General features: G+C 32.1%; 5 protein-coding genes across 5 annotated transcripts in view; 2 read left to right on the top strand and 3 right to left on the bottom strand.

Moving 5' to 3' along the window:
• LOC124418451 (histone acetyltransferase KAT7) overlaps positions 1-2,872 on the bottom strand; it is a 12,579-nt gene extending 9,707 nt beyond the window's left edge. The window contains exons 1-2 of the mRNA XM_046956489.1: positions 1,008-2,872; positions 571-943 (exon numbers count right to left, since the gene is read on the bottom strand). Of these exons, the coding sequence (XP_046812445.1) occupies positions 571-943; positions 1,008-2,752 (2,118 nt within the window). The 5' untranslated portion in view covers positions 2,753-2,872. The remainder of the gene's footprint in view (positions 1-570; positions 944-1,007) is intronic.
• A 2,018-nt stretch (positions 2,873-4,890) lies between these two features.
• LOC111679165 (PAT complex subunit CCDC47) lies at positions 4,891-6,840 on the top strand. Its single transcript, XM_023440681.2, has 4 exons — positions 4,891-5,522; positions 5,592-6,033; positions 6,105-6,452; positions 6,520-6,840. Exons 1-4 carry the CDS (start codon positions 5,134-5,136, stop codon positions 6,757-6,759), a joined length of 1,419 nt encoding a protein of 472 aa, XP_023296449.2. The 5' UTR covers positions 4,891-5,133; the 3' UTR covers positions 6,760-6,840.
• On the bottom strand, positions 6,829-9,756 carry LOC111679164 (outer dense fiber protein 2). The gene is made up of 2 exons (XM_023440680.2): positions 8,665-9,756; positions 6,829-7,837 (listed from the first exon to the last, which is right to left on the bottom strand). Exons 1-2 carry the CDS (start codon positions 9,639-9,641, stop codon positions 6,961-6,963), a joined length of 1,854 nt encoding a protein of 617 aa, XP_023296448.2. The 5' UTR covers positions 9,642-9,756; the 3' UTR covers positions 6,829-6,960.
• A 2,649-nt stretch (positions 9,757-12,405) lies between these two features.
• LOC111679158 (putative leucine-rich repeat-containing protein DDB_G0290503) lies at positions 12,406-14,389 on the top strand. Its single transcript, XM_023440670.2, has one exon. It carries the CDS (start codon positions 12,548-12,550, stop codon positions 14,150-14,152), a length of 1,605 nt encoding a protein of 534 aa, XP_023296438.2. The 5' UTR covers positions 12,406-12,547; the 3' UTR covers positions 14,153-14,389.
• Positions 14,390-18,503: 4,114 nt separating this feature from the next.
• Positions 18,504-20,887, bottom strand: LOC111679159. The gene has a single exon (XM_023440671.2). The coding sequence runs from the start codon at positions 20,790-20,792 to the stop codon at positions 18,942-18,944; it is 1,851 nt and encodes a 616-aa protein (XP_023296439.2). The 5' UTR covers positions 20,793-20,887; the 3' UTR covers positions 18,504-18,941.
• Positions 20,888-26,021: the final 5,134 nt, after the last annotated feature.

Here is a 26,021-nt window from a genome sequence, read left to right on the forward strand (position 1 = left end):
GAACTAGAACTGAACTAGAACTGAACTAGAACTGAACTAGAACTGAACTAGAACTGAACTAGAACTGAACTAGAACTGAACTAGAACTGAGCTAGAACTGCACTAGAATTCCAGTAGAACAAAACTAGCTGTTAGATTAAACTCGGAACAAATTTAGGCGGACTTTAACCGATAATTGTGTTTTTCAGTTTTAGATTTAAGCTCAGTTAACTTTGTTAGTATTGCCAAGTTTTCACTCAAAAACATAAACAATGAATAGCTGTTTTTTTGCAAACAATACTTTTGTAAATTGGAAAATTTTGGAAAAATGTTAAATAAATTGCAATTTACTTAAAATATTATGTTTTGGTTCTTCCGAAATCATTGTTTTATTGTTTTTGTTAATTGTGTTTTCTCACTTATAACTTAAGTTTAATTGGCCAATTACACTGAGTTAAGCTAAGATAATAAGTAACTTTACTGATAAATGAAAAACACAAATCATATATTAAACCAGGTTTAACAAAAGAATGATGATTATCTTTATCAGAAAAATTCGCCCTTAATAAGAAATTTCATTTACATATTTACCTTGCTAAAATAGCCCACCGTATGACAACCATCAACATCTGCCAAGGTCATGATATAAAATAGAAATGGTTCAACATCATAGTACAAAGTTTTGTGATCCAGAAAAAATTTCGCCAACAAACACAAATGCTGGCAATATTGCTTATGACGTTTACCATCTACTTGCCACACTTGTAATTTGCCTTTACGATAGATTTCATCACCGGGCGGATGTCGCCAAACGCATTTGTGAGCATGACGTTTAATGCCGGTTTCTGATTTTTGATAACGTAAACAAAACTCACAAATGTACATTTGTGGCAACCTCGAAACGTCTTCAGGATAGGGAGACTGATACCATACTTTCATTTTGTATTTACCCATTGTGATATATCTGTAATGGAAATTTAAATTGATAATTGTGACGTATATTCTATACACAAATATATTAGACTTACTTGATGCCTTTGCCAATGGGCAAATCTTTAACTTCATCTTCAATTTTTTCACTAGCTAAAGCCTGGGCATCTCTAAACAACTGTAGATCATAATCGGGTACTAAACCTATCAAACTGGGCTCACGATCTTCATCGTTACAATCCTTTTCCAATTTAACTTTATCGCTGTTTACCACCTCCGCTATGGGTTTGAAACGTGCTCTCGATTCTTTAATTTTACTATAAAATTCTTTTTGTTCATTAGTTTGTAGGAGTTTTGCTGAAGACTGCTGACCAGACTTTTGGCTATCCATATGATTGGAGGCTGTAGAAGGTTTACTGCTAATGCTTTCCGCTCTTAGCTTGCGCTCATTAGCTCTTTCTTTGCATTCGGAAACAGACATGTTGTGATATATAGGACAGGCTTCGGGTAAAAAGTGGCGATCTAAATTTCCACTTAGATGACCCGAGGAATCACAGCCATCAACTGGACATCGCTTTTCCAATTGCGGTGGCGTGGGTGCTCTAGACATGCTTGTAAAACCATTGTTACTGATTTCCTTTTTTACGCTACATTTACTAAGCGTTGTGGCGCCAAGGCCAATGTAGGACTTTTTGGCCGGACTCTTGCAGAGTGAACGTTTCATATCGCCCACGGTACCATTAATAGCTTCTGAATCGGAATCTGAACCACCATCCTGCTGACTGGCTCCAGCTGAAGTTTTAACTAATGGTTTGCTGTTTCTTCTGGTACTTAGGGAGCGTGTAAGTTTTCTATTTCTGGTATTCTTGGGCGGACTCTCTCCTCTATCTGAATCGGAAAATTCATTTTTATTTTTAGCACCTATTTCGGTATGTCTATTCTTCGGACGTCGTTTGCCGCCTATACCTTCGCCCCCACCCTTTTCGGCCTTGGAATTATATGAACTATTGTCACTACTTTCAGTTTCGCTACTACTACTTGAAGAATCATCTTCTGAGCCGGAAACACTATCATACTCAGATTCGTCAGAACATTTTTTTCTTGACGTTGCAGCAGCAGCTGCTCTTATGGATTGAGATGGACCATTGCTTCGCTTATTTGGAATTTGTTTTGCTTTAGTAGTTGTCTGCTCCGTGTTATCATTAACTGAATTTGTATTCTTGCCTACGGCCTTGGTTTGTGGTTCTTGTTTTGCCTTTTTTATGGGTGTTGTATTTGTTTTCGTTATAACATCAGGATCTACAGCTATTGGCAAAATTGTTGATTTATCTTTCTCATTTTCATTTGTCTTGGCCGGTTTAGTGTCTTTTGCTACTTCTATGCCAGAAGTTGTGTTCTCTGATTGTGCCTTTTGTAATTTGGAGGCTGTCAAGGCAAAACCCCCAGAGGATCTTCGCCTTTGACTGGGCTGTGTCGTAGATGTAGTCGACAGCCTTTTAAGTGGTTTTTTAGCAGGTGGTGTATCATCATCACTGGAATAAGTTATATTTTTATTAGGTTGCTTGGCTACCGTCGAACTGTTGCTCGTATTAAGTTTAGTTTTTTCTGCCTCCGCCGTTGTCTTTTGTTGGTTTGCCTTACTTTCCGAGCTCTTTCTTCTGGTTGTTACTTGCGGCTTATTTTTGTTATTATCATTACCTCTAGATGCATTTAAAGGTTTGGCATCGCTGGAGGTAGTACTCTCAGAATCTGTTGAAGATGATCCACTATCTGTGCAACTTGTACTTCCACTGCTTGTTGAACTTCCAGACGATGATGTAGACGTAGAACGGCTAGAATTCATGTTTTTATTTATTAAGATTTATACTCTGTAAATTATTTTTTCATTAATTGTACACGAAATCCAAGATTTATTTATTTTTTTCAATATTTTCCTTTTTTAGTTGATTGTTGATAGAAAATTTTCAGTTCTTTTCTAATCTGTTTTGTTTTTCTTTTTGTATCCTTTTCTAAACAATCTGCTATAGATGTAAAAATTGGTACTTATTTTAAAAGCAACACTGTGTGGATTAAAAATAACAAAAATTACATTCCAAAAATGCCATATACACTTAGAAAAAAAGTTTGAAGAAAACTGGAACAAAGATTAAATTTCTAGATTTTTTTTGGAAATTTGCTAGATTTCATTTTAAATACAAATAGAGATGAATCAAATAATAAATAAACCCGTTGAACTTAATCCAACAACTCTCATAACTGTTAATTTCTGAACGAAGCAAAAAGTAACATTTTATTGTTCTTATATCTCTATTAAGCCGGCTTCACACGAGCACACAAATTTTGTGTAGAAGAGTACGGGGGGTTCTATAAATCGACTTTCAAATAATCAAAAAAAAAACTCGATTAACGTCTGTGAATAAAGTCGACTTTGCAAATAAAAATCGCAAAAAGTCCGAAAGAGTCGAAAAGTAGAAAATTTGTAAATAAGCTAAATATTTGCTTAAAAATTCAATAGAAAAATAATCGAAAAATACTATTAGAAAAAGTCGTTCCCACGGCAATCGGTACATCGCACCGGAATGATTCGGAGTTCAATAAACAACGATCAAGGATTGTCAACCCAGCCGCACCGACTTTACACGTGTCGCTGCTACAACAACAACTAGAAAAAGTACTTTTTTGTCTGAGATGTTCCAAAAGACAATATTGTTTGGTTAGAAATAAGTTATTTTATTTGTAGAGTTATTTATAGAATATTTATAAAAAAATAAAATGTCGACACAGACTGGTTTGAACACAGTACTTTCTGTCAAAAATTTCTTTCCTTTGGAAGAAATATGAAAAAAATCATAAAAACCTCAAAAAAACTCTTTTTATCCTTTAATCCAGTCCGCAAAATATTGACCCCAGGACAAAAATTTTGAGAAAAAAGTAGACTTTTCGGCTTTTGCATTTCATGAAATGCCGATTTTTCGAATTTTTTCATTTAATTAAAAGTCGACTTTTAATTTCCGTCTTCTCGATTTTTTTTGACTATTTTTTGACATTTTTCGAGTTTTTCCGACTGTTTTAGAGTTTTTGACTTTTTTCCACTTATTTAAAATTTTCGGCTATTTATAATTTTTTCGACTTACTGACTTTTTTTGACTTTCCGGCCTTTTTCGACATTTATTTCCAAAGTCGACTTTTCGACTTTTTCACAGACGATTACGTGGTAGTTCACTACATGCAAACTGTCAAGTAGAATCGAAGAGACTCCATTTTGACCAAAGACGATAGTCAAGTTATCGATTTTTTTGAAACAAAATATTCTAATTCGACTTTTTTCGAGAAAAAGTCTATTGTTCAATTTTTCGAAAGTTGATTTCTAGAACCTTACAAAGAGTCGAAAATTCGAAAAACGTTGGGAAAATTCTAAAAAAAAGTCTAAAAGTCAACTATTTATAAAATACTAAAAGTCGACTTTTCGTTTCAACTATAGAACCCTAGAGCACGGATGGGACTTAATATACAATGAAACCATCACACATTGAGAGAAAATACGGATGGAAAATTTTACAGTCGTATGGCATTAGATAAGGGATGTATTTTTATATAAACACTTAAAAATAAGTGAAACCGCTTATTTTGTTATTATTTTATACCAATCGTGTAAACACAAAATACATAAATCATACGACTTTTATTCTCTTTTTTGTTATACGGATGGAATTTCATTTTACTTTTCCATTAGACTTTACGTAAAGTGTGATCGTGTGAAGTGCCCCTTTGTTATACGAATGAAATTTCGTATTACCTTTTCATTTAAGTGCCCTTTAGTAAGGATATTTTAATAATTTAGCACTTGCTCAACGGCAACACTGTTTCTATTTATCTTTTCTGCATTTGTCATACACATTTTTTTCTAGTGTATTAATTTTGACATTACTCGCACTAGATATACACTCTGTCAAAATAAAAAAACACAACAAAAGTAATCGGTTTCCATTTAATTTTTTTTATTTAATTAAAATAGTGTGACGTGCTCGTTCGGTGGATTAGTTGGTGGAGAAAAATTAGATAAATTAAAGAAAATTAGTGATAAGATTAAGTCAAGTTACCACTAAACGGTAACAAATATTAATGACTATTTGTTAATAACCATTTGACCTAAATTTTATTTAGTTTGAGGTTATGATAAGTTAAACATTAAAAGGAAAATTATTTTAATTAATTCAATTGAAAATGAAGCTAATCAAAGCTTTATTGATTGCACTTGTTTGCTGTGCTTTTATTACCTTTGATTTGACACCCGTATCAGCATTCGAAGACAATGACTTTGCCGAATTTGAAGATTTCGATAGTGATGATGAATTTGTAGAGGCACCTGTCACGGTTAAAGGCGAAGGTGTCCCGGTAGCAAATGAAGTACCAGTTGTAAAGGAAAAAGAATCCATAAATACGATTAATGTTCAAGATGATGAAGAAGATGGTATTGTTGAGGATGAAGATGAATTCTTTAAAGATGATGAAGAATTTGAGGGTTTTGATGGAGGCGATATTAAGGAAGATGTTGTCGATAAAAGAGCTCCCGAACCAAAACTCACCGTTGCCAAAATACCCATGCATTTTAGGTAAATTTGTTAAATTTTATGGTAAATGAATGAAAATATATTATGATGTATTTTGCTTTTCAATAACAGAACACATTGGGATTCCTATTGGATGGAAATGTTAATGCTGGCCGGTCTTATGGTATATTTTACCAACTTTTTCGCCGGCAAAGCTAAAAATGCCAAATTAGCTCATTTATGGTATAGCACTCACAAGGGTCTGCTAGATGACAATTTTGTTTTGGTGGGCGATGATGGCAAACAGGAGAATGAAAATCCTGGTTTAATGAAAGAAAGTGAAAGTTTGTATACACTTTGGTGTTCGGGACGTACCTGCTGTGAAGGCATGTTGGTCGAGTTGAAAATGATTAAACGTCAAGATTTAGTATCATTAGTAGCTGGATTAATGCGCCCACAACAAGATCAATTACACATTAAATTTGATCTTACACGTGGTGTAATGGATCCATTTGTATTCTGTGTTGGTACTAAGAAAACTATAACAAAGGCTTTTAAGGAATACTCCGATTTGGTAAGTTCTTATAAATATATAAAATGAAAATGTGTGTGTTTTTTTTAATAACGAAATTTTCTTAATTACAGAGCAAATATTGTACTCTAGTCAGTAAACCAGAGACACGTTATAATGTGCCTACTGGTTTCAGTGTACTCTCTGAAATTCCAGAAGCCACATCTGCCATACTCGAGAACCGTGTTATAACGGCTCTTAGCAAATATCAACAATTTATTGATTATATTCATATTTCTGACCAATTTAGCGGTCCCATACAACAAGACGAAACGAATGTTTTAAAACAACCTGAAACTAAACCCGTACTTATGGCCGGTTTTAATTTACCCAAGGATGGTGATATGGAATCTGTAAAACCATTGCTTATTTTGATTTTCTATTTAATGGAGCGCCTTAAAGTTCAACGTATATCCAAGGAGGTAAGATTTTGTTTTATTTTATAATACATTAAAATCTAAATAACGCAAAACTCTTTCCAATTTCAAGGGTATCCAAAAAGCCGAAAAGAATAGAGCTCGCGTCGAGGAAGAATTTTTGAAGAGTACTCATGCTGCCCGTGCCGAAGCAGCAGCTCAGCGTCGCGAAGAGAAACGCAAAGCTGAAAAAGAACGTATCATGGCTGAAGATGATCCCGAAAAGCAACGTCGTTGGGAGGCAAAAGAACAAAAACGTCAGGCCAAAAAGAAGACACCTAAAATGAAACGTTTAGCCGTTAAATCGCTTTAAATCATTAATTTCTCACATGTCTCCAAAGTCCACAAAAGCCCGTAACGTAATTGTTTAAAAAATATATATATTATAATTTAATATTCAATTATGTTATTTATTTAAAAACAAATTTAAATTAACATTAATTTGAATAATAGAAAATTTAAAACGGAAAAACCAAACACAATTTTTTCTTTGATTTGCTCTGTTGCAGTTACTTTAACATTTGGCGGGAAAACTATTTTCATTAGACATAAAGGCTATATGATTTCTAAGAGTTTTAATTTGTTTTTGTGCAGCATCAAAACTGTAGGACAAAGTATTCAATTGTCCTTGCATTTCTCGTATAACCGATTCACGATCGCTTACGGACAAACAAGCAGTGGCACGACACTGTGCCAATTGCTTTTCCAAACGATCAATTTGATCTTGTTGTTGTTGCTTAATAACATCGGCACGCTCTTTTGTTCTGGCTATTATTTTAGCTGATTCCGAACGTAATGTATTCAAATCGTCCATGGTAGTTCTCAACTGTTCACAGAACATATCTCTTTGCTTTTGTATTTCTTCTAGAGTTTTCTTGACATGACCCAATTCCTGTTGACACCTTTGCAATTGAGGTTTACAATCTTCACTATTGTTATCTTGCGTTTTGGTTTTAAGCTTTTTAAGTTCTTTACACACTATTACCAGCTTAGTTTCAAGCTCTTCCTTCTCCTTGCACGTTTGAGCCAACTTAATCTGTTCGTTTTCCAAAAGTCTAGGAAAATGCAATAGTTCAGCAAGTTTTTCTTGAAATTTGGCGCGTATCTCTTTAACTTCTAGATTTATTTGTTTTTCAATGCGTTTATTATTCATATTAAGCTTTTCGAGAAGAGCCGCTTGTTCTTCGACTTTTTGTTGAGCCGTTAGATATTTATTGCGATAATCATCCAATTGCACAGATTGTTCTCTCATTAGACATTTGAATTCGACTTGTTCTTCGTTCATTTCATTGATACGATTGCGTAAAAGTATTAATTCGGATTCATCGGCATTGCCTTGGATGTTAGAGTCAGCGTTGTTGCTACTGCAGTTGGCACAGGACGATTTTAGTCTGAAAATTTATGTAGAAAATATATATTTGCCTTGAAAATGGGGATTTATTATTGAATAATATTTCTGGTTTATTCTTGTGTAAAGTGTTTGGGATCCAATTTGTTTTGAAAGAAAAATTTTACAAAGAAAAGTATTTATTTCCCGGAAAGAATCCTTTTTTAAGGAAAAAATAGATTTTTAAAGAAAAATCGATTTTAAAATGAAAAATTTTATCGATTTTTTAATAAAACTTTATTTTTTTTAAGATTTCAAAAAATTTTCAATTTTTTTAGAAATTTCTAAAAATTTTCTTAAAAAATTTTGGCGAAAAATATCCCTTTACTTTTTTATTAAATTCTTGTTTAAGAAAAAGTAAATTTTTTAAAGAAAAATCGATTTTAAAATGAAAAATTTTATCGATTTTTCAATAAAACTTTATTATTTTTAATATATTTTAAAAATTTTTTAGAAATTTTCAAATTTTTTTTAGAAATTTTAAAAATTTTCTTAGAAATTTTCAAAATTTTTTTTAGAAATTTCCAAAAATTTTCTTAAAAAATTTTAGCGAAAAATATCCCTTTACTTTTTTGTTAAATCCTTGTTTAAGGAAAAAGTAGATTTTTAAAGAAAAATCGATTTTAAAATGAAAAATTTTATCGATTTTTCAATAAAACTTTATTTTTTTTTAAGATTTCAAAAAATTTTCAGAAATTTTCAAAATTTTCTTAGAAATTTTCAAAATTTTTTTAGAAATTTTCAAAATTTTTTTTTTAAAAATTTTCAAAAATTTTTTTAGAAATTTCCAAAAATTTTCTTAAAATATTTTAACGAAAAATATCCTTTTACTTTTTTGTTAAATCCTTAAGTTGTTCATCCTTTTTGCTAAATTCTGTCAACAGATACAAATAGTTTTCCTTTAATTGTTCAAAATTTTCGGTTTTTTCACTTTTTTTGCCAAGACACATTAGAGTATCTAGGCCTGAACTTGGAGTCATAGCGGTAGATTTTTTATTTGTTTCATTTTTATTGCAAGAACCACAACAACTTGCCTGCGCATTACGTTTCTTTAATTCTTCCTTTAGCTTACTTATAGTTTGTTGCATACAATTTATTTTATTGTTAATTCTATCCATTGAATCATCCTTTTCTTTGCCAGCTGGCGATTGCTGCTTCTTATGCAAACGACATTCCTTAAGATTATTACATTCTTTAAGAGCGGCACAAATCTCTTTCATTAGCTTTCTCTCTTCCGCTACACTCATTTGACTTTCACGATATGAACAGGATCTATCCATTTCACTAGACTCTCCACCAGATGCTCTTCTATTTTGTGTTTTTGTTTGTGTTTGTAAGGTTTCACAGGTGCGCATTGTAAGATTTAAATTATCTTCATCGAATGTGGTTATAAGTGGAAATTCACGATAGTGTCTTTTCGAGCCATAATTCTGTAAATGTATAGCTTTTTCAATAAGACAACGTAGCTTTTGTAGTTCCTGTTCCCAGTTATCTTTAAGGGTTTTCAAATCATTACGTTCACTGCGTGTTAGACAAGGCTTATCGGACATTTTTTGTATTTGTAATTTAAGATTTTCCAACATTTCATTTTGATATTTTATATCTCTTTCAAGACGTCTATATTCTTTATATTGTCGTTGATTTTCGGGGTCTTCATTGGAACTTAGCGGTGTATAATCTTCGCCATAATCATCAGTTTCATGCTGTTCAATATCAATTTCTTCTGCATATTCTTCGTTTGTGGAAAATTCCGTTCCAGCTTCTTCTCTTTCGGATAGTGCCGAAACTGGTTCTGGTTCACTAGCCATTTTTATTATTATTTTTTTTTCTAACTTAAAATTTTAATATATAAATATGAAATTAAATTCTTTTTATTATTAACTTAAAATTTTGTTCAATACAATTATTTTATCTATTAATTTTTATAAAATTTTTGGTTCTTTTTTTTAAACTTTTAATTATTTTGTCAGTGGCAATTGAAAAATATTCCAAAGGCATTCAGATTTAATAAAATTTTTTCTTTAATTTTCTTTCACTTTGTAGTTGTTGTTCCGTTTTCAATTTCCATGTACATATGTATGTATGTATGTATGTATGTATGTATGTATGTATGTATGTATGTATGTATGTATGTATGTATGTATGTATGTATGTATGTATTTTATTTTGCATGAGAGAGAAAGAGAAGGAATATCATTCATCTCTCTCGCGGTACGGAGTTTCCCGTACTCGGAAACTTGTTTTGTTTTGTTATTCTTTTCATTCGTACAACAACAAATCGATGCAATAAACACATAGTTTCTGAAACAAAAGTTTCTATGTGTGGACATTTAGGAAACTTCAAAAGAGAATTAAGAAAAAGTTTCTCTACGAAAGTTTTCTAGCGTGGACCGGCACTTACGCAACGAAAATTGGTATTCCAACAAAAAACGGAGAAGAAAAGAAGAAGAAACAATTCCATTTCAATGCATTACGATGATCCCAGCGGTTCGACGGGACAGTCCCGAACTGACCACTTAACCTACCACTTGTGGTGGCCTCTAGTCACCTGACTACCTAGGTGACCAACCATTTTAACATGGGCTTGTTCTACGAGGAAGTCAATCGTCACTCTACACCCTACAAAAAGACAGTAAAGAGACGATTGCCTCCGCTCTCGCTTACAAAGGGGACACTAAAGAGACGACTGTCTTCATTCTCGTTTAGAAAGAGTTTATTTGTGACGAAAGACCAAAAACATACGAATTGGAGTCCGCCAGGTGGTAAGATATTAATGGAACTAAAATTTAAAAATTTCAAGTGTCTACTCTCTAGAATATTATGGGACAATAATGTGACTATTGACCCGAAAGATATAAATTTGAGTCAACCAGATGGTGGCATATTAGTAGAAAGTAATAATCATTTCTCCAAAAGATGGGTAAAATAACTACTTTCGGAAGCACAAAAAAAACTACTTTTAAGAGTATAATCTCTAGGTTACTTGAGGACAGTAAAGAGACGACTGTCTCCGCTCCCGCTTACAAAGAGGACACTAAAGTGACGACTGTCTTCATTCTCGATTACAAAGGGTACATTCGTGATGAATGACCCAAAACATAGTGGAAATTACTGTCTTTTTCGTATGCATTGACTCTTTGTCGAAATGCTGGGTATCGTAAGACCTGGTTCTCACTAGGAAACTTTTGATTTTGTGTGTGAGAGAAAAAAATGGTTGATAGCGTTTACACAATAATTGGATCTGATTATTAATAGGCATTTGATTGCCAACTCAAAAACCTACTCTAAGGAAACTTCAAAAGATAATAAGGAAAAAATTTCTCAACAAAAGTTTCCTAGTGTGAACCAGGTCTATAAAAGCGTTTAAGCGCCCACAATGTGTGTGTTAAAGAGTACGGATGTGATCGTCTAAACGCAATATGTAATGAAACTAGCACACATTGAGATATAATATGGATGGAAAATGTGACAGTCGTTTGGCTCTCATCATTTTTTGAAATGAACCAAAAAAACAAGTAGGGTTTGTGCTGATGTTTGTAACGCACAATAATATTGGTCCTATTAAGTATTCTAATCGGCTCAGAATCATTTTCTGAGTCAATTTAGTTATGTTCGTCCATGTAAACTTTGTTATCAAACTGCACGTAGCAATTTTGAAGATAATTCAGTGAAATTTGGTACATGATCTTCTATTGTCCCACGGACGAAGCCTATTGAAAATGGTTAAAATCGGTCCATTATTTCACCTAGCCCCCATACAACTGAACCCCCCAATAGGGCTTGTAAACTTTGTAATCAAACTACAGGTCGCAATTTTGAAGAAAATTTAATGAAATTTGGCACATGATCTTTTATGGTACCGTAGACGAAGCCTATCGAAAACGGCTTATTTCGGTCCATTATTACACCTGGCCCCCATACAACTGAACCCGCCGAAAAAATTCACTTAGGCCAGGTTTCTTACTGCTCAGTTAAACTAGATTTAACTTGCTGTTAGATTAAACTCGGAACAAATATAGGCGGACTTTAACCGATGATTGTGTTTTTCAGGGCGGGTTTCTTACTCATCAGTTAAACTAGGCTTAACTTGCTATTAGATTAAACTAGGAACAAATTTAGGCGGACTTTAAATGATTATTGTGTTTTTCAGTTTTATATTTAAGTTCAGTTAACTTTGTTAGTATTGCCAACTTTTCACTCAAAAACATAAACAATGAACAGCTGTTTTTTGCAACAAAATACTTTTGTAAAATTGAAAATTTTGGAAAAATGTTAAATAAACATTTAAAACAATAATTAATAAAACAAATCAGAAAATTACAATTTACTAAAAATATTAAGTTTTTCTGCTTTCGAAATCATTGTTTTATTGTTTTTGTTAATTGTGTTTTCTCACTTATAACTTGAGTTTAATTGGCCAATTACACTCAGTTAAACTAAGATAATAAGTAACTTTACTGATAACTAAAAAACACGAAACATATATTAAACCAGGTTTAACCAAAGAATGAAGATTATCTTTATCAGTAAAACCCGCCCTTAAATGTCTAACACAGATAGGATATATAAAATTCGACACAATCGATTATAGAACTCTTACATGTTTTGTGTTAGAAAATAAATTTTGTGTGTGTTTTTTTTTCTATTTTGAAATAAAACTAACAAATTCAAGTCTTATCGTAAATTGTTGAGCAAAATTTTTTACAACCAAATAATGGCGCATCAAAATCCAAAGTTTCAATCTAAATTAAGTGCAAACAAACCAACACCTCAGCCAAATATAGAGAAAAAACAAAAATTTTTCACCTACTGCAGTTCGAAAAGGGAAAGTACGGCTGATATGGGGCCTTCGCTTAAGAACAGTTATGAACAGTTTAAAAAATACAATAGTCCTAATGAGGATTTCGAAGAATTTGATGCTGAGACACAACTACCGCCGCCGCCTTTGTCTAGGGATAATTTTGGTAAAACTAAAAGAAAATTGAAAAGACAGGATATAAGTTCAAAACTGAAAGATGAATTACAAAAGTATCGGAATGAACTTAAAGAATATACAAATAGTACAAAAGATTTGCAAGAAAAGTATTTGAAAATAAATTCAGAATTAAATGAAATGAAACTGAAACATATTAGACTTATTAATAAGCGAAATTTACCTTGTGGAGATTTTGAGACCTATTCAGATAGTAGCAGTTCTACGGGTACCGTATATTCTCTACGCAGGAAATGTACACAAATATTTAATCGTAGCAAAAGTTTTCTAGTATTAAATGAAAAACCACTTCAAGAAATTCTATTTAATTCCCATAATAAGGATGCGAAAAATATTGAAACTGTCGAGGAGAAATTTCAACAGATATTGGCTAATAAAGAGAATCTAAAATCGCTTCATACTAACAACAATAACGATAAAGATTTGCAAAATGTTTATATGGCTCTCAAAACCGTTATGGATGATCAATCAAAAGCACAGCAAAGCTCTTCGGAAATCTTTTCGCTTAAAAATACCATAACAAAGCTACAAGATGATAGTGATCGTTTCTGTTCTATTATAGAAGAACAAAAAAATACCCTAAGCGATTATCGCACACGTTTCGCTCAAGCCCAACAGTTAGTTCAACAGCAGCAGCTTGAAATTGAGAAATTAAATTCCAATAATCAACAATTAGAAACTGACGCCTCTATTATCATAGATCAGTTAAGAAATCGAATTGAAACCAAACTAAGAGATTTAGAATTTCTAACAGATGTAATGCGTGAGGAACGACTTAAAAAAGAACGTGCTCTCAAAGAAAATTCTAAACTAAATGAACGCTTAGAACTTATGCAGGTCGAAGCAAATCAATTAAAACTTAAATTAGAAGAAATGAGTCGACGTAAACTTTCCACGCTAACACGTTTAAAAGTAACCGAAAGAGATTTAAAAATATTCAAAGATTATAATACGGCCTTAAAGCAAGAAAAACGTAAACTTAACGAAAAGATGAAAATCATGAGCGAACAATTGGAAACATTACAGAATGCCAATAAGCGTACAATGAATCGTCAACGTGAGCAAAATGAGAAACAGCGAAGAGAATTACAAAAGAGAATTTACGATCTTGAAATGAAACTTAATCGTAGTCAAAATTCTACCTCAAGTTTGATACAAGAACGTGATAGTCTTATAGCAGAGCTACAGAGTCAACTCAATAGTTTAGTGCATAATTTTGAGGTTTCTCAAAAGCATATACGGGTATTGAGAAGGCATATTTATACAATGTGTGGCAGCAATTGTCGTCAGTCGATCATACGTAATCGTGTTATGGGAGAATCATAGTTTTATTTTCTATTTTTTTTTTTTTTTTTAATTAAAAATTTCTTGTATAAAATGGAAGTAAACCTTTTTTTCTAAAGGTTTAATTGCATTTTATTAAAAAAATTTTTTTTACAAAAAATCATAATAGAAAATAAAATTTGTTTTTGTTAAGATGTTTAAATTATTGTTGTAATAAATCGTCATACAAAGAAAAGAGAGTTAATTTGACAAAACAAAAAAGTCGAAACATAGTAATCAAACCCTTTGCATTAGGTTTTTAACTCTTTCACTTGTACCGATGTCCCTACTTTTTTTAATTTTTCTCGATTTATATCGTTATGTATTTTTAATTCACAACTCTAGTAAGACCTGGTCCACACTATGAAACTTTTGTTAAGAAACTTTTTCTTTATTCTCTTTTGAAGTTTTCCTAATGTCCGCACATAGAAACTTTTGTTTCAGAAAATACGTGTTAATTGCATTGATTTGTTGTTGTACGAATGAAAATAAAAACAAAACAAGTTTCCGAGTACGGAAAACATCGTATCGCGAGAGAGATGAATAATATTCTTTCCCTTTCTAACGCAAAACCAAAAGTTTCCCGAAAAAAATTTCCTAGTGTGGACCCGCACCTTTTCTTCTCTTTCGTACAACAACAAATCAATTCAATTAATACGTAGTTTCTGAAACAAAAGTATCGATGTGTGGACATTAAGACCTGGTTCACACTGGGAAACTTATTTTGAGAAACGTTTGATTTTTGTGTGTGAGAGAAAGACTTTATCTTTCTCTTACTCACAAAATCAAAAGTTTCTCTACAAAGGTTTCCCAGTGTGAACCAGGTCTAAGAAAACTTAAAGAGAATTATGAAAAAGTTTCTTAACAAATATTTCCTCTCTAGGAAATTTTGATTGCTAGAGTGGAAAAGTCACTCCATAGGATCTTTATTATGACGCCAATCTTTTCATTACTCCTAAAAGAATAATGCGTTTCTCGCACCCTTCTTTTGTATTCCCTCGTTTCTGCCAAAGTTGCCAAACGGAGCCATTACTTTATTTCAACAGTTCCGTTTATATATTTTATATTTTCATTATTTTGTAAGTTAATTATACCCTACACCACTATAGTGGGGAGGTTATTATGCGTTTGTGCTGAAGTTTGTAACACCCAAAAATATTGGTCCTAGACCCACCTTAAAGTATACCAATTGCCTCAGAATCACTTTCTGAGACGATTTAGCTATGTCCGTCTGTCTGTCTGTCTGTGTGTCCATGTAAACCTTGTGCGCACGCTACAAGTCGCAATTTTCAAGATAATTTGATAAAATTTTTGACAATATTTATAAGCATAGGCCGATATTTACCCCTTCTGCCCTATAAGCCCTCTTGAAGAAAATCTTTTTTTGTCAACAATATGCTTTATTATACCCTTCACCTTCGTGAGAAGGGTATATATAAGTTTGTCATTCCGTTTGTAATTTCTATAATATAATTTTCCGACCATATAAAGTATATATATTCTGGATCCTTATAGGTAGCGGAGATGATTAAGCCATGTCCGTCCGTCTGTCTGTATGTTTGTTGAAATCAGTTTTTAGAAGACCCCAAATATCTGCGAGATCCGAATCTTCCATAATTCTATCAGACATACGACCGGCAAGAACGCTATTTAAAATCAGCAAAATCGGTCCATAAATAACGGAGATATGAGCAAAAAACCGAGACAACCTCTGAAAATTTTATATAAAATTTAGATTTTTTATTCATGCTCAGACAGAAACTGCAAAAAACAAAAACAAAATACATAACAATACGGTAAATATTGTTATTGTAATTTGTTTATAAAAGCAAAGCAGAGCAAGAGTAGCAGAGCGAGAGCAGCACTAATGTTTTGTTATTGGCTAGAAATATGAAATTAAGTATGTAGAGCCTGGATTAAGTGAGAACCTATAAAATGGGACTTTCTGGTACTTTTTCGTTCTTCAAAAGGTATTTTTTGAAATTTCTATAATATTGAACCTAGAAACATGTTATTAAGTTCGTATATCCCGGATTAAGTGAGAACCAGTAAAAGGGGACTTCTTGGTACTTTTTCGTTCTTCAAAAGGTACTTTTTACAATTTCTACAATATTGAACCTAGGAACATGTAATTAAGTTTGTATGGCCCGGATTAACTGAGGACCCATAGATGGGGACTTTTTGGTACTTTTTCGTTCTTCAAAAGGTACAAAAGGCTTTAAACACATCATGGTGAAGGTTATATAAGATTCGGCACAGCCGAATATAGAACTCTTACTTGTTTTTTTTTTTTTTTAAATAATCCACAGTTTTAACATACTGACTGGTGTAGGGTATCGTATGGTCGGCCATGTCTGACTATAAATTCATACTTGTTTTTTACTTGTATCCAACCAATGAAAACAAACAGCTGATTATGATAAATAACCGTTAAAAATTAGAGATGACTCTGATTCATTTGTAATTCTTACGTAATTTAAACTGGATTACGTAAAGCTTGTGTAATTCCCAGCAGAAATTTTGTATGGTGAATCATGTCAGTATGTAATTGGGGTTTGAATGATGAATGAGAGCGTGAATTACTAATATCAAACTCAAGTTTAAAGTTATGTTAAGGAATTAAGCTGCCTCGAGAGAATGAGAAATGAAAGAAAAAACAGCAACTAACATTGTATATGTACATAAATATTGAAATAAATATTACTTAATAAATATTTGGAATTGAGGTTCAACATTACCTTTATTTATGTTAAAACATTATCTTTATTTAAATAAAATCAGATAAGAATATTTCCTTAAATTTAACATATATGCATAGTAGTAAATAATATTAACAGTACTAAAAATACTTTGAAAACTTTACAGCTTTGCTGGGAGAGGGATTGGTTACACTTATTTACAATTAAAAACTAATATATTTGCTTGCAAGTTGAGATACAGAGTAACTAACCTTTCTGCTGGTTTTAATAAACATAACAATAATACATGTTTTAACCCTCTGGGACGGACGTCTGCTAGACACCTTTTTTGAAAGTTTATATTATCTAAGATCTGTTTTCCAAAACTACCTAGGGCCAATCTTTAGGTGAAGGATTAGGGATTATAATAAAATTAATCTTCGAAAGTTGTTTTTGAGTACTCAATTAGTTAATTTTGTTTGCTAGTTTAAGCGCCCAATGAAGGTGTTTTAAACTTGAGCAAGATATATAAAAGTGTAAACAGCTGTTGTCAAAAAAAAAAAAATAATACAGTTTTTATGAAAATATACATTAACATGTTTGATTTATAGATTAGTATATAATATGAGGACTTGACGCCTATTTTGCATTTCGATAACGTTTACACATTCAGTTACGCAACGATCAAGAAAAAAAAAAGTATTCAAACAAAAAACTAAATTGTAAGAAAAAGAAGAAGCAATTCCATTTCGTTTCAATGCTTTACGAATTGTATATTCTGCGTTACAATCGTACCTACGTTTTTGTAAGACCTGGTTCACACTAGGAAAATTTCGATTTTTGTATGCGAAATAAAGATAAAGAAATATCAACCATCTCTTTCTCTCACACACAAAAACAAAAGTTTCCCAATGTGTAAACCAGGTCTAAGTTGTTGTTTATGTGGCGAAGAGTCGAAACGAAATGCAGAATACCAAAGTTGCCAAACGGAGACAATTTCAATTCGAATTAAAATGCAGAATAGGGACCAATATATGTTTTTGTTTTAAATTTCATTAACTTTCTTATCACATTTACAATTGTCTTCTTCTTTTTTATAAAACATACATGGTTTTTATAACAAACAGTGACGTTTTCTGTTGTTTGGTAATGGCAACACTGAAAAGTTTAATTTTGTACTCGAAAACTTCAAAAGGGATAAACATCAGATTAAATTTTGTTTTAGATTAACTAATCTGATTATTGGCATTTAATTGTCAACTCAAAAACCGTTTCTGTTTAAGGGTCTTAGAGCGGATTTTTCTGATAAAGATAATCTACATTCTTTGTTTAAACCTAGTTTAAGATATGTTTCGTGTTTTTCAGTTATCAGTAAAGTTACTTGTTATCTTAGTTTAACTGAGTGTAATTGGCCAATTAAACCCAAGTTATAAGTGAGAAAACACAATTAACAAAAACAATAAGACAAAGATTTCGGAAGAACAAAAACTTGATATTTTAAGTAAATTACAATTTTCTGATTTGTTTTGTTTCATTAATTATTGTTTTAATTGTTAATTTAACATTTTTCTAAAATTTTTCATTTTACAAAAGAGATTTTTGCAAAAAAACAGCTGTTTATTGTTTATGTTTTTGAGTGAAACGTTGGCAATACTAACAAAGTTAACTGCGCTTAAATCTAAAACTGAAAAACACAATCATCGCTTAAAGTCCGCCTAAATTTGTTCCGAGTTTGATATAACAGTAAGTTAAGCCTAGTTTAACTGAGGAGTAAGAAACCCGGCCAAACAAAGTTAACTGATTTTACATCGTTAACTGAAAACACACAATCATTGGTTAAAGTCCGTTTAAATTTATTCCGAGTTTAATGTTACAGCAAGTTAAGCCTAGTTTAACGGAGTAGTGAGAAAACCGCCCTAAAGGTCTAGGTGGTTATTTTTGTAATATTTTTTAGTTTCGACACGACAATGCATGTTAAACAGTGTTTTTTGACAAAGTATAAATTGAAAAATCAATTTTTTTCTCGATTTTTTTTTGGTGTCTATCAAACTACCACATCAGTCAACAGAGGGTTAAATCAAAAAGTGTTTTAAAAGATAGTTGAGTTCATTAACTTATATTATCTCTTCATAAATCTGACTGGGAGGTTCTTCGTTGGGTAACTGTTCATAGGTAATATGAACAGATTTTTGACATTTCACAGCCGTTGTATCATCATCGCCACCACTATGTAGCGCTATACAATTGCATTCGGAAACAATACCATTAATAGGCACTTCATAGGCCATTTCATTTCCATTGAGTAGTTGTGTTAAAGGTCGTCCACTTTCAGTTTGTAGAGGTGATAATGGCAATTGTCGAACAACATCAAAACGTTGACTTGGATGATTCGCTGGCATTTGCATGCAAGAGAAGCCTTTGTAATAGGATAAATGAAACATTTTCTGGCAATAAATCCACATATAGAGTAGCAGAAAAAGTAAGGCTATACCTAAGGGCAACATGAAAACAATAATTAAAGCTTCGGCTCTTTGATTTCTTTTGAATTCCCAAGGACTGCCATAAACTAAAGTATATGTTGAAACGTTCAAAAAATGATCACCAGTTAGGGCGGTGTTATTAGTTTGAGTTGAATTATTTGTGGTGCTGACGGCGGTAGTGGGTGGTATTTTTTCCGATGGTATACACTGTAGTCCATTAACATTTATTTTCGATATAAATTTTTCATATTTTAATATGCGAAATTTCTCCGGATAATTGTGGGCAAATTGATGTAACCACAAACAATCCCAAGGATTTTGATCACATTTTATGCGTACTTGTGCTAGTCTTACATCCGGGATGACTTTATCATAATCCTGTAAAGATTGTAGCTTATTTTGGCTTAAATCGAATAGTAAAACATTTGGTATAGATTTTAATAAACTATTCAAATGTAAAAATTTTATATGATTTCCTGTTAGTATAAGACTTTCCAAATTGCTAAGATTCACCAACCATTCGAATGGTAACCATTGTAATTGATTATTACTTAAATTTAATTGCTTTAATTTGTTCTCATATGATGTAAATGTTTTCATGACATTGTCACTTAAATCAATGTGTTTAACGGTTGAATGAACATCGTGTAACGTAAAATTTTCTAGAGCACAATGTTTTATGGTGAGATTTCTTAAAACGAGAGAATTTCTCAGCTGCACCGCAACATTGTCGAGTGGTGTATTGGCAACGTAGAGATTTTGCAAAGTTTCAGGTAAATGTTCAAAAATGTCTGACGTCATTTGTTTTAGCGCCTCCAAATGTACACTGGCAACACTGGTGTATTCAAATAAATCAGGAAATTTCAACATCAGCACGGGTTCATTGACAATATATAAATTCTCTAATGATCTAATTGCTTTGAAGGCATTTTTGTGTATAAGTTTTAATGAATTTCTCTCAATGTACACATCCCTTAATTGTGGTGTGTTAGATAGAAAGGAATCAGCTTCAATGGTTGATATTTCATTAAATTGTATATTTAAATATTCTAATTGTAGTTGTGTATTATCGCCCTGACAATGGAATGGTCTTAGTATATCCATATGAAAATGCCTTATTGAAACTTTTATTATAGATTTACATATTGGCAAATATTCCAAACCATAAGTTAGAGCATTTAATGGCGTTTGGCAACCGTCCAGCATTACACTTTCTATGCCCATGAAACGATTTTTTGTTGATGTTTGAAAATCATTTGTTTCTGTTTGCAGGTGATTATTATCTAGTGTGTGGTTTTTTGTAAAATTTAAATGACAATCGATTTGCATTGTTAAGCCATGTGAAAGTTCAAAATTTTTATATAATTCCGTTTTAATATTACACTCTTCTTCATTGTTCCAGCACAATTCATTGCAAAATATTTGTTTTATATAAAACATATAGATCATCAGTAAAATTTGAAATATATTATTCTTAAAAAGCATATTTTGTTATTGTTAATTTATTTAAAATTTTTCCGTATTAATTAATAAAAAAAAAAACAATTTCGCATTTCGATTTTCATCTAAACTCTCGGCGATCGTTTTGAATACTGAAAATTTGTATTCTCAAATATAAACTAAATATTTCAATAAAAAAAATCGCTCATGATTCACCTTGTTGTGATGGACTGGTGCTGTGTATTAGGTTTGGCTTTTCTTTGTGTTTTTCATTTCTTATTTTCTTGGGTGTTGTTGATTCCAAAATAAATGTTTGTTTTTTTATTAACCAATTTTCTCAGATTTTTATTTATCCCATCAGATTTGTATGTGTGAATTTGTTTGTGTTTATAAATACACTTTGTTATGCAAATTTATTTTATATATTCTTAGTTTGTGATATCATTTAATCATTCTGAGAGCCCAGCATAGTTAACATACACATTTAGTACACACTTATTAGTGTAAAAAGTGTTGCAGTGTTTTTTTTTATTAGTTTTCTCACTGCTTGTGTTTTTTAAATTAATTTACCTTTGGTTAGATATGTTTAAAAATGTGTTTCTATTAATTTTCTTTTAAACGTCAAGAATTTGATTATATTTAGTATAAGTTTAACTGAGTGACGAAATAGCACAGTTAAAAAAATTTAAATTTTAGTTAAAAAAAATTGTTCACTCAATTTTTTCGTCCATATTATTCATTCAATCAGAAACGTGTTTGTATTTTTTAATTTATATTTTCAATATTAAAGAAAATTCAAAAAGTTCAAAAAATGCAAAACGGCTAAAAAGTATTTTCTTTTCAGTTCCAAAATTAAAAAAAAGCGACAAGAAAAACGATACACAAACGTTTTCAAATATTTTTATTCAATCAGGTCCGGGTACCTTTAAATTTAAAGCTAATAAGTACCACTTTAAGAACGAAAAAGAAAATAATAAATCAAAACATTTTCTTAGAAAAGTTAGCAGTTAGTTGACGATTATAAACATAACACGTAAGTCTATAGTCTAGTCTATATTCTAATCCATAGTCTAGTCTATAGTTTAGTCTATAGTCTAGTCTATAGTCTAGTCTATAGTCTAGTCTATAGTCTAGTCTTTAGTCTATAGTTTAGTCTATAATCTAGTCTATAGTCTAGTCTATAGTCTAGTCTATAGTCTAGTCTATAGTCTAGTCTATAGTCTAGTCTATAGTCTAGTCTTTAGTCTAGTCTATAGTCTAGTCTATAGTCTATAGTCTATTCTATAGTCTATTCTATAGTCTAGTCAATAGTCTAGTCTATAGTCTAGTCTATAGTCTAGTCTATAGTCTATTCTGTAGTCTAGTCTATAGTCTTGTCTATAGTCTAGTCTATAGTCTAGTCTATAGTCTAGTCTATAGTCTAGTCTATAGTCTAGTCTATAGTCTAGTCTATAGTCTAGTCTATAGTCTAGTCTATAGTCTAGTCTATAGTCTAGTCTATAGTCTAGTCTATAGTCTAGTCTATAGTCTAGTCTATAGTCTAGTCTATAGTCTAGTCTATAGTCTAGTCTATAGTCTAGTCTATAGTCTAGTCTATAGTCTAGTCTATAGTCTAGTCTATAGTCTAGTCTATAGTCTAGTCTATAGTCTAGTCTATACTCTAGTCTATAGTCTAGTCTATAGTCTAGTCTATAGTCTAGTCTATAGTCTAGTCTATAGTCTAGTCTATAGTCTAGTCTATAGTCTAGTCTATAGTCTAGTCTATAGTCTAGTCTATAGTCTAGTCTATAGTCTAGTCTATAGTCTATAGTCCAGTCTATAGTCTAGTCTATAGTCTAGTCTATAGTCTAGTCCAGACTATAGTCTAGTCTATAGTCTAGACTATAGTCTAGTCCAGTCTATAGTCTAGTCTATAGTCTAGTCTATAGTCTAGTCCAGACTATAGTCTAGTCTATAGTCTAGTCTATAGTCTAGTCCAGACTATAGTCTAGTCTATAGTCTAGTCTATAGTCTAGTCTATAGTCTAGTTTATAGTCTAGTCTATAGTCTAGTCTATAGTCTAGTCTATAGTCTAGTCTATAGTCTAGTCTATAGTCTAGTCTATAGTCTAGTCTATAGTCTAGTCTATAGTCTAGTCTATAGTCTAGTCTATAGTCTAGTCTATAGTCTAGTCTATAGTCTAGTCTATAGTCTAGTCTATAGTCTAGTCTATAGTCTAGTCTATAGTCTAGTCTATAGTCTAGTCTATAGTCTAGTCTATAGTCTAGTCTATAGTCTAGTCTATAGTCTAGTCTATATATGGTCTAGTCCATTGTCTAGTCTATAGTCTGGTCTACAGTATAGTCTAAAGTCTAGTCTACAGTGTAGTCTAGTCTAGTCTATAGTCTAGTCTACAGTGTAGTCTATAGTCTAGTCTATAGTCTAGTCTAGTCTATAGTCTAGTCTACAGTGTAGTCTATAGTCTAGTCTATAGTCTAGTCTATAGTCTAGTCTATAGTCTAGTCTATAGTCTAGTCTATAGTCTAGTCTATAGTCTAGTCTATAGTCTAGTCTATAGTCTAGTCTATAGTCTAGTCTATAGTCTAGTCTATAGTCTAGTCTATAGTCTAGTCTATAGTCTAGTCTATAGTCTAGTCTATAGTCTAGTCTATAGTCTAGTCTATAGTCTAGTCTATAGTCTAGTCTATAGTCTAGTCTATAGTCTAGTCTATAGTCTATATAGACTATAGACTAGACTATAGTCTAGACTATAGTCTAGTCTAGACTATAGTCTAGTCTAGACTATAGTCTAGACTATAGTCTAGTCTATAGTCTAGTCTAGACTATAGTCTAGACTATAGTCTAGTCTATAGTCTAGTCTATGGTCTAGTCTATAGTCTAGTCTATAGTCTAGTCTATAGTCTAGTCTATAGTCTAGTCTATAGTCTAGTCTATAGTCTAGTCTATAGTCTAGTCTATAGTCTAGTCTATAGTCTAGTCTATATATGGTCTAGTCCATTGTCTAGTCTATAGTCTGGTCTACAGTATAGTCTAAAGTCTAGTCTACAGTGTAGTCTAGTCTATAGTCTAGTCTACAGTGTAGTCTATAGTCTAGTCTATAGTCTAGTCTAGTCTATAGTCTAGTCTACAGTGTAGTCTATAGTCTAGTCTATAGTCTAGTCTATAGTCTAGTCTATAGTCTAGTCTATAGTCTAGTCTATAGTCTAGTCTATAGTCTAGTCTATAGTCTAGTCTATAGTCCAGTCTATAGTCTAGTCTATAGTCTAGTCTATAGTCTAGTCTATAGTCTAGACTAGAGTCTAGTCTAGACTATAGTCTAGACTATAGTCTAGTCTATAGTCTAGTCTAGACTATAGTCTAGACTATAGTCTAGTCTATAGTCTAGTCTATGGTCTAGTCTATAGTCTAGTCTATAGTCTAGTCCATAGTCTAGTCTATAGTCTAGTCTATAGTCTAGTCTATAGTCTAGTCTATAGTCTAGTCTATAGTCTAGTCTATAGTCTAGTCTATAGTCTAGTCTATAGTCTAGTCTATAGTCTATTCTATAGTCCAGTCTATGGTCTAGTCTATTGTCTAGTCTATAGTGTAGTCTAGTATATGGTCTAGTCCATTGTCTAGTCTATAGTCTGGTCTACAGTATAGTCTAAAGTCTAGTCTACAGTGTAGTCTAGTCTATAGTCTAGTCTAGTCTATAGTCTAGTCTACAGTGTAGTCTATAGTCTAGTCTATAGTCTAGTCTAGTCTATAGTCTAGTCTACAGTGTAGTCTATAGTCTAGTCTATAGTCTAGTCTATAGTCTAGTCTATAGTCTAGTCTATAGTCTAGTCTATAGTCTAGTCTATAGTCTAGTCTATAGTCTAGTCTATAGTCTAGTCTATAGTCTAGTCTATAGTCTAGTCTATAGTCTAGTCTATAGTCTAGTCTATAGTCTAGTCTATAGTCTAGTCTATAGTCTAGTCTATAGTCTAGTCTATAGTCTAGTCTATAGTCTAGTCTATAGTCTAGTCTATAGTCCAGTCTATAGTCTAGTCTATAGTCTAGTCTATAGTCTAGTCTATGGTCTAGTCTATAGTCTAGTCTATGGTCTAGTCTATAGTCTAGTCTATGGTCTAGTCCATTGTCTAGTCTATAGTCTAGTCTATAGACTACTCTATAGTTTAGTCTATAATCTAGTCTATAGCCTAGTCTATCGTCTAGTCTACCGTCAAGTCTATAGTCTACTCTATAGTCTAGTCTATAGTCTAGTCTATAGTCTAGTCTATAGTCTAGTCTATAGTCTAGTCTATAGTCTAGTCTATAGTCTAGTCTATAGTCTAGTCTAGTCTATAGTCTAGTCTAGTCTATAGTCTAGTCTAGTCCATAGTCTAGTCTAGTCTATAGTCTAGTCTAGTCTATAGTCTATAGTCTATAGTCTATAGTCTATAGTCTATAGTCTAGTCTAGTCTATAGTCTAGTCTATAGTCTAGTCTATAGTCTAGTCTATGGTCTAGTCCATTGCCTAGTCTATAGTGTAGTCTAGTCTATAGTCTAGTCTATGGTCTAGTCCATTGTCTAGTCTATAGTGTAGTCTAGTCTATAGTCTATGGTCTAGTCCATTGTCTAGTCTATAGTCTACTTTATAGACTACTCTATAGTTTAGTCTATAATCTAGTCTATAGGCTAGTCTATCGTCTAGTCTACCGTCAAGTCTATAGTCTAGTCTATAGTCTAGTCTATGGTCTAGTCCATTGTCTAGTCTATAGTGTAGTCTAGTCTATAGTCTAGTCTATGGTCTAGTCCATTGTCTAGTCTATAGTCTAGTCTATAGTCTAGTCTATAGTCTAGTCTATAGTCTAGTCTATAGTCTAGTCTATAGTCTAGTCTATAGTCTAGTCTATAGTCTAGTCTATAGTCTAGTCTATAGTCTAGTCTATAGTCTAGTCTATAGTCTAGTCTATAGTCTAGTCTATAGTCTAGTCTATAGTCTAGTCTATAGTCTAGTCTATAGTCTAGTCTATAGTCTACTCTATAGTCTTTTCTATAGTCTAGTCTATAGTCTAGTCTGTAGTCTACTCTATAGTCTAGTCTATAGTCTAGTCTATAGTATAATCTATAATCTAGTCTATAGTCTAATCTATACTCTAGTCTATAGTCTAGTCTATAGTTTAGTCTATAGTCTAGTCTATGGTCTAGTCCATTGTCTAGTCTATAGTGTAGTCTAGTCTATAGTCTAGTCTATGGTCTAGTCCATTGTCTAGTCTATAGTCTAGTCTATAGTCTAGTCTATAGTCTAGT

This window comes from Lucilia cuprina, chromosome 2 (genome assembly GCF_022045245.1).
Source record: "Lucilia cuprina isolate Lc7/37 chromosome 2, ASM2204524v1, whole genome shotgun sequence".
NCBI classification, from domain to species: Eukaryota; Metazoa; Arthropoda; class Insecta; order Diptera; family Calliphoridae; genus Lucilia; species Lucilia cuprina.

Bases quoted from the DNA above. Each gene is read 5' to 3' on its own strand.
- LOC111679165 (XM_023440681.2), top strand. From the start codon at position 5,134: ATGAAGCTAATCAAAGCTTTATTGATTGCACTTGTTTGCTGTGCTTTT. The intron at 5,523-5,591 runs GTAAATTTGTTA...TTTCAATAACAG, and splicing joins AAAATACCCATGCATTTTAG to AACACATTGGGATTCCTATT. The intron at 6,034-6,104 runs GTAAGTTCTTAT...TCTTAATTACAG, and splicing joins TTAAGGAATACTCCGATTTG to AGCAAATATTGTACTCTAGT.
- LOC111679164 (XM_023440680.2), bottom strand. From the start codon at position 9,641: ATGGCTAGTGAACCAGAACCAGTTTCGGCACTATCCGAAAGAGAAGAA. The intron at 7,838-8,664 runs GTAAAAGGATAT...ATAAATTTTCAG, and splicing joins CTTAAGGATTTAACAAAAAA to ACTAAAATCGTCCTGTGCCA.
- LOC111679158 (XM_023440670.2), top strand. From the start codon at position 12,548: ATGGCGCATCAAAATCCAAAGTTTCAATCTAAATTAAGTGCAAACAAA.
- LOC111679159 (XM_023440671.2), bottom strand. From the start codon at position 20,792: ATGCTTTTTAAGAATAATATATTTCAAATTTTACTGATGATCTATATG.